General features: G+C 44.8%; 1 protein-coding gene across 1 annotated transcript in view; it reads left to right on the top strand.

The window, feature by feature from the left end:
• The window catches only part of tmtc1 (transmembrane and tetratricopeptide repeat containing 1), a 19,938-nt gene that overhangs the window by 2,988 nt on the left and 8,595 nt on the right, over positions 1 to 8,355 (top strand). Inside the window, exons 2-6 of the mRNA XM_015404862.1 lie at positions 824 to 897; positions 2,030 to 2,206; positions 5,355 to 5,436; positions 7,083 to 7,186; positions 8,009 to 8,198. Coding sequence (XP_015260348.1) covers positions 824 to 897; positions 2,030 to 2,206; positions 5,355 to 5,436; positions 7,083 to 7,186; positions 8,009 to 8,198 — 627 coding nt within the window. The remainder of the gene's footprint in view (positions 1 to 823; positions 898 to 2,029; positions 2,207 to 5,354; positions 5,437 to 7,082; positions 7,187 to 8,008; positions 8,199 to 8,355) is intronic.

Here is an 8,355-nt window from a genome sequence, read left to right as displayed (position 1 = left end):
GCTTTTAACTACAGTTTGTGGACTTCCTGATAGTAAAGAATTACAATAGTCCAGCCTTGAAGTAACAAATGCATGGACTAGTTTCTCAGCATTTTTCAGTTCTTTTTTATTTAATCTGAAGTTCATTAGATGTAAATTAACACAGAGTCACAAAAGAAACATTTAGCTTGTTCGTTTTATTGTAGATCTAGTCACCCTAGATTCTCTGCAACTCAGTTTGGAGAGTGCAAGTATTCATATCAATAATGCAGTTATTTTATAATGTCTTCAGTGTGTTCCTGTGTCTTCTCAGCTGCTCTCCTCCATGTTGGTTGGGTTTTCTGTCAGAGAGGCTTAGTGAAGTTGTTTGATGGCGAGCTGGCTGGTGGTCAGGTGGTAAAGGTGATCCTCTCTGATCGTTCCTCTCTGCTGGGATTAGACGTGGATTTAGCTTCAGGAAGTGGTTTCTGCTGTTTTATCATGGCTGGACCAGCGCTCTGGGAACTGGTACGTACTGGTTTGATGGCTGGGCCTGTTGGCCCGGTTCCTGCTGCAGTGAGCCGACCTCTCTGGGATGAAATGTTCAACATCTGGAGGTTGGCTTGTTTCTGGTTTCCTGTGAGTGATTGGAAGAGCTGTTTGACCTCCAGATCTGTGTGATTTAGTTCTGCAGCAGGCGGACGGTCGTTCACCTGGGGATCCATTAAGGGGATGAGTGGCCTAGTCCAATCCATGCTCAGTTTCAGCTTTCCTTCACTCAGACCGTAGGGGTAATGGAGCAGAGGATCTGTAGCAGGGTCGTCCGGTGCTTCAGTGAAGCTGAAACCTTTCCTGTGTGTTGCAGGTGTCTGGCATCGTGGGTCGGGCGGACGTCTTGGCCTGCCTGCTGTTCCTGCTGACCTTCCACCTCTATATAAGGTAAGGCGTCCAGCCGGAAGCTGCAGAGACGTTCCCTCTCACGGTCCGTGTTGTTCTCAGTCCTGTTCTCCACACGTCTGAGCCAACCTTTCCTTCCTGCTGCGTGTCCGAGAAAAGCCGTGCCATTGGTCAGGAAGGGCGGAGGTTTTTGGTCAGAAACTCCTCCTTATTCCAGGTGTGGACATCTTCCTGTTGATCTGTTGGCCATCTGTTGTTTTATTGATTATTTTTAAACTGGTTGTGAAGCAAAAATTGTCAACGGATCAAATAAAACGAACAGATTAACACCTTCCCCATGACCCAGGGCAGGTCCCTATCAGGGTGAGTTTGATATAACAAACATCTGCTTTCATTTCTGCGTCTGTTTAAAAAGCGGTGTGCTCTTTTTCTTCTTTGTGTCTTAATGGCAGCTGAGATCCATGAGGATCATTACAGTCCAGAAAGCGATGCACTTTTTTAATCTTTATGTTAACAGCAGCATGAAATGCGTCCGCTTGTTGGAAAACAAATTGGATCATCTCTGACTGGAGCTCTCTTCAAAGAAGGAGATATGTAACAGCTGCGCCATCATTCTGACGGGGTCTTGGCTGCGTCCAGCAGTACCGGACGGTGCTGTTGGCCTGGGGGGGCTGATGCTGTACCACGCCGATAGAAACAAAGATCTCTGTGTGAATGGAGGCTCCTCTGAGACTATTTCCAGGCAATCTTCAGCATCTGGAGGGGAAGCACTGCCATCTGCAGGTGAAAATGAGGAGATCTCTAGATGCTTCCCTGCCAAATGCTGAAACATCCCCAGCCGGCTCCTCCCGGCCCCCTACGGCTTTCACACCTTCTCCAGCTCCAGGCTACATGCAACATTTCCCCCCTCATTCATAAAACTGTTAAATTGTGGACATTTTTGGGGACAGCTTTAGCCAGGGACAGGTGGTCCAAAATCTGGACTGTCCCCTGAAATCAGGGACGTCTGTTCACCCTAGGATAGGGTCAGGACAAAGAAAGGGTTGAAACTGGCTAAAAATGTGTTTAAGTTATTGTGAATCGGCACAAATAGAGAGAATAGATGGGTCAAGTAGAACAAGAGGCCATGTTAAGATGTTTAACCTGTTTTTTCATTGTTTTCTCTGGTGTCCAGGAGTGTTGACCAGTGCGTCTCCGAGGACTCGTTCCCCTCCACTGTGTCTCCAGGGTCTCTTCTCCTCAGCCTGTTCCTGGGAACCTGTGCAATGCTGGTGAAGGAAACGGGGATCACGGTGTTTGGAGTGTGTCTGCTCTACGATGCACTGGTGCTCTGCCACAAGCCTCTCACACGGTGAGCGTCTCAACCTTCCTTTGGCTGTTGGTTTTGATAATGTATGTTTTGGTCATATTGAGTCACTGGGAGTGACACAGTGCTGTTTCCAGATGTTTAACATTCTAACTCAGCTTGGCTTTTTCAACCTTAACTAAGTCTCAGAAATACCTAGAGGAAATTGAGAGTTTGGGGATCCCAGTCCAGTCCAGGAGGTGGCCCTCCTGTGTAGAGTCCTGCGCCTGTGTAGCTGTTGTTTGATCTCGCCAATGTTCAGGTCTATAGACTCTTTACCAAACGGTGTAAACTACATTGTCTGTCTTGTTTCTGGGTGTCTTGCCCGACACGGGGCAGGGGCCGCCTTTTACAGCTTCTTTTTCTATGTCTGCTTCTGTCTCCTTGAACCCCAGTGGGCCTCAGCAGATGGCCGCTCACACTGAGCCTGGTTCTGCTGGAGGTTTCTTCCTGTTCAAAGGGAGTTTTTCCTCTCCACTGTTGCTACAAGCATGCTTAGTGTGAGGGATTGCTGAAGAGTCAATGAGTCGATGCAATCAGCTGGTTTTCCTTAGATAGAAAACTTTGAATCAATCTGACTGATCTGGTTGATCTGGATCTATAAAGTGACCTGAGATGACATGAGTTGTGAATTGGAGCTATAGAAATAAACTGAATAGAATTGAATTAAAATTGCCTCTGGGGTGAACCCAGTTTTTGTCTCAGGATTTTCCCCCATCTGATCTGTTTGCCTGACCTGTCTTCTGACTTCTACCTGATGTCTGCCTGCTTGTGTAGCGATCAAACCCGTTTCCGGACCACTGAGTCTGCCTGCCCTCGAAACCTGGAACCGTGACCTGACTTCATCTTGGATTCTCCCTTTGCGCCTTACTGGATCTCTAACCTTCTGGCTCTGACAACCGTCCGCGTCACCGCCATTGGCTATGGCTTCGCTCTCTGGATTATCCTGTCTACATCCATGTACTTGGTTCTGCTCCCCTGCCTATCATCCTTCCGCTGCGCCGTGTGGCAGCCAGCCAGCCAGAACCATCCTCTACCTCTGGGCTAGGACTGACTAAAAGACCAGAGGTTCCTGCCTTAGATGTCGATCCTGATGTCAATAAATGTTCTGATGAATCTGTTAGTCCACCTTTAGTACTGGATCCTTCTGTTCTGAGCCTGACATGAAGTCCCTTCTTCTGTGTTCATCCCTCTCAGCAGATCTCTTCTTGTTGGTTTTTAGAAAAGCAGACTAAAACATCCAGTTCACCTGGGAAGATGTAAAAGATGACAGCCTTGCCTTACTGGACTGGGCGGTTCACATCATGGAAGACAGAAAACTTAACATAGAAGTCTACAGGAAACCCGAACACAGCGACCAGTACCTCCGTTTGACCCACACCACCCACTGGAGCACAAACTAGGCGTCATCAGAACCCTCCAGACGCGAGCAGAAACCATTCCCACCACCAACCGAGGGAGGAGGAAGGTCAAAGCACACTGTGTGGACAACAATGTCGATTCTGACCAAGGAGGACAGATGGTTTGAGAGAGGGGGGTTAAGGAAGCCATCTTTGTTAACCTGGAGAAACCATCTCCCTTAGACATTAGCTGCACTTATATTTAGTCTAATTAGACTCTTTCCATCAAACAGCACTTTAGGTTCACCAGTGGCTTCTCCACCATTTAATGTGTCAGTAGAGGCGGAGCAAAGTGTCACACCCACTCTCTGGCCCAGAGAGTCGGACCCGGAGCCCTCTATGGTGACCCGTCTGATGCAGACTATGGAGCTGCGGTCCAAAAGAAAGAGATTCTGAACTTTTAAACTGGACCAGCTGGCCTCCACCTCTGACTGCTGCCCAGTCCTCCGTCCACTGGTCTTTACCAGACGTTAACCTGAAATAACAAATAGAAGTTTTCTGTTTCACTTCCTGGTTCTTTGGGTTTAAACTAGATTAACATTGAAGATTATGTTTAGAGTTTTCAGCTTTAAATAGAAATTAAGCAGCTAGTTGTAGCAGTGATCCAGATGTTACCATCTGCAAAGGTTACTGTAACCGATCTTCCATCAGCTGATCCAACCAGATCCGCATGTTAATCAGCACCACTGCTCATTCTGGGAAGAAAACTAAAGCATGTTAATCCAGGATGGTTTAATTCCCGGCATAAATCAGACCAAGTAGCAGAACAGCGGTTCCACCTTTAACCAAAGGCTGGGAACTGATAACTCATTCATTATTTTCAGTTTTGTATTTGAGGCAAATGTTTTGTATAAAACCTGCTGAGCTCAACAGGTTAAGACGCTTTTTTTTTAAAAAAAAGCAGCTCCAGGTGAAGACGAGGAGTCTTCCTCCTTAGGGCAACAGGAAGTAACACCGTTAATAAGGTCCACCTCCAGTGTTCTCCTTCACGGAAATGATCTAGTTCAATGAAATTTTCTTTCTGGGCTGAAGGCTATGTAAGTTATCAGAGAAGTTTATGAGGAGAATCTGTTCACCGCCGTATTTCAGCGCAGGATCCAGAAACTGTTTAAAGTGAACCAATCCCTTATTTAGCTTTGAAGCTAACAGCTTTATCAGCATGGGTGTTAAAATCCCCCCTGAAGCCAGAATAAGGCTGAAGTGTCCCTTCCACAGAGCCACACAGAAAAACATGATTTGATTGAGCTGTGGGTTTTAACAGCATCATGTTCTGTGTCAGATGAAGGACAACCACAAATTAACAAGATCCTCATTTACTGATTTTTAGCAGACACTTGTTTTTTGTTATTTTCTTTATATGTTTTTAACTGTGTAAATAAAGTGTTGTTGAAAGTCAAAATCCTCCACTATGATGTCAGTATTTAACACTAGATCAGAGAGGAACTCATCTAAAAGGACCTGGTGGACGATATGGGGTTACAAAAAGAAGAGGTTTGTTGCTTTGCAGTTTGGAACAGAGAAACTAAGGGTTAAAGGTTGAGAGGGAGTTTTCCCATGAGGGATCCTCGATCCCAGCTCAGATAGAAACAGGACCTTCGGAAGTAGTCTGGATCCCATGGCGGGCCCCAAGGCTGGCCCCTCATCAGACTGATCCCTCAGTCTGATGAGGGGAAGTTCAGTCTCACTGTTAGCTTGAATTTGAACCGAAGCGTAGCGTCCAGACGTCCAGCTGACTGTCTCTGTTTGCTCCTCAGGGGCCTCAGGAGCTCCAGACTCAGGGACCTCCCTCTCCTCTGCAAAGCCTTGATAAAACGAGTGGGCCTCATCTCTGCCTATGTGAGTATGTGTTCTACACGCCTGGATGACAGCATGTTGTTTCTTCTGAACTCTGTTCATCTGAATTCCTTCACATGCAGGGCTCGATGTTAACCATCGCCCGATCTCCCGGGGCAAGTCGTTTTTTGTGTTGGGAGAGTACAAATTTCATTGCATTTGCCCGCCGGGCAAGTGCAATGATCGCAAAAACAAATGATCACTCAAAATTACTTTAAAATCACCGAAATTTGGTAAAAACGACCCAGAAGCGTTGCCGGCGCCATTTTTGCTGTTTTGTACACATTCTCGCGTGATTTTAAAAAGGTTCGTGATTTGAAAAAAACACATGATTTTCCGCCAGATGGCGTGATTTTTGTCCACCTAGCCGTAATTTTGATGTAGTTACCGAAACGACAAACATGCTAGAAAGCGCTATCATATGGCAGTCTTCTGTACAGTGATGCAGGTCATACATTAAAAAATGTTCATTAATTTTTTTTCTCTTAGACATTGGAGGTTAATTTTAATGTTATAGAGCTAAACATGTTAAATTGGTGACCTGTTATGTTATTATTATTGTCTTTTTGCTGCATTTATTTTGTCAGGTAAAACTAATCCTGAGTCAGTTAAAAGTCAGGGAATTCTGAAATGATGTCAGACTGTGGTAACCCTGTATAAAATAACTATGGATAATGATTCTCTAGAAAAGTCACATTATATTAATACCGGTAGTATTATCTTGTATAAACATACCGTGACTCTAAAATAAAAGTTATTGATTTGTGACATTGACTTCTGTCTGTGATTTATCTTAAGTTTTTAACCTGTCAAGTTTTTTTTAGATTTTTGTTTTAATTTATATTAAAACACAACCGTTTAAAGCAAAGTTTAGTTTGAAAAGAATGTGCAGGAAGGATTGAAAAGCATGTTAACACGGTAATGTAGGCTGGAGTTCATTATCTGACGCATGCAGATACACACCAGGAACCTGGAAACTTAAAAAATACTGAATTACAAAAAAACATTTAAACAACAAACATGTTTCATTGATATATATACAAAAATGAATATTAGGAACTATATTTATCAAACATTATACTGGGCAAGTAAAAATTGTTCCTGGGCAAATGAAATGTGAAAGTCACTTGCCCAAAGGGCAAGTGGTAAAAATCCTTAACGTCAACCCCTGACATGTCATCTTTAACTAGTCTGAATACGGTTCTGAGAACATCTTAGTACATAAAACCTGGAAACATCTACAGTAAAGGCTGAGCTCACAGAGCTATCAGACTTGGCACAGCCATGCTAACCATTGGAACATGACCTGGAGGCAAAGCTTCAGCCAAAGCTAGAATGACTTCAGTCTGAAGGAGGAAGAAGGAAATGGAACGAAAAGAGGAAGATCTGGTCTTTCCAGAAATATTTCAGGGTGAAAATGAGCAAAGCTAAAGTGGAATAGAAACAGCTTTCCAAAGCATGTTCCAACCTGCTAATCCACACCGACCTCACAGAAATAGAAAAGTCTGGAAATAAACGCCTGCATGTCATCAAACTGTTCGCTGTGGAACATTTCTGAGCTTCATGCATCTTTAGTTTCCTCTCCTGAACTTCTGATCAGGATGCTTATCTTCAGCCTTGATCCCGTCTAACTCCAGGTTCTCCTCTAGGTGGTGATCATCATGTCTGTCAGGCTCTGGCTCATGGGGGGGTCCATGCCTCTATTCTCAGAACAGGACAACCCCGCCTCCTTTTCTCCTCACCTGCTCACCAGGTTAGCCACACTCTTTCCAGCTGATTCACAGTGAATCCATTAATACTTGTTGGCATCTGGTATTGTATTACATATGTTGAAATATAGTGATTCATTGTCTGTAGCAGCATCAGGTTTAAATCAGCAACCGTTCATAACCTGATATCCACTGGGGGGGTTAGGCTAATTCTCTCTATCAAAGCTTTACCATCATGGGTTAGAAAAATGCTTTATAACGTTTTCCCTGCCATGGCAATAAAGAATTATAAACAATTAGTCATAAAAACCTTTTTTTAATTCAGACATAGAAACATTTTTCTCCACAGAATCACAGAAATGAGCAAATAAAAACAAAATAGAGACAGTTTTTAGGAAAAATATGGAGGGTGGGATGGATGGATGGATGGATGGATGGATGGATTATGTATAATGGATGGATGGTGGGATGGATGGATGATGGATGGATGGATGGTGGGATGGATGGATGATGGATGGATGGTGGGATTGATGGATGGATGGATGGTGGGATGGATGGATGATTGATGGATGGTGGGATGGATGATGGATAATGGATGGATGGATGTATGGTGGGATGGATGATGGATAATGGATGGATGGATGGATGGATGGTTGGATGGATGATGGATAATGGATGGATGGTGGGATGGATGGTGGAATGGATGACGGACGGATGGATGGATGGATGGATGGATGGATGGATGGATGGATGGATGGATGGATGGATGGATGGATGGATGTTTTGCCATCTAATAGTGAAACAGAAAATAAAGTCCTCCAGTGTTTCTGTTTTCCCTCCCAATCGTTGCTCTTCCTCTTCTTCAGGTTTCTCACCTACTCCTTCCTGCTGTCCTTCAATGCCTGGCTGCTGCTGGCCCCCATTGTGTTGTGCTACGACTGGCAGGTGGGCAGCATCCCCCTCGTGGAATCTGTAATGGATGTGCGAAACATGGCCACCATGCTGCTGGCTGTGGTGATGGTTGCTCTCTGCTGGCGCTGCCTCCAGTCACTGCAGGTAAGAGGCAGAGGGTAGGCTGATGGAGCTATAGCTAATCTTCCTCCCGTGGGTAGGCCGATAGAGCTATAGCTAACTTTCCTCCAGTGGGTAGGCCGATGGAGCTACAGCTAACCTTTCCTCCAGTGGGTAGGCTGATGGAGCTATAGCTAATCTT

This window comes from Cyprinodon variegatus, unplaced genomic scaffold (genome assembly GCF_000732505.1).
Source record: "Cyprinodon variegatus isolate N-32 unplaced genomic scaffold, C_variegatus-1.0 Scaffold1879, whole genome shotgun sequence".
Classification (NCBI taxonomy): domain Eukaryota; kingdom Metazoa; phylum Chordata; class Actinopteri; order Cyprinodontiformes; family Cyprinodontidae; genus Cyprinodon; species Cyprinodon variegatus.
This window is presented reverse-complemented; position numbering and strand designations above follow the sequence as displayed.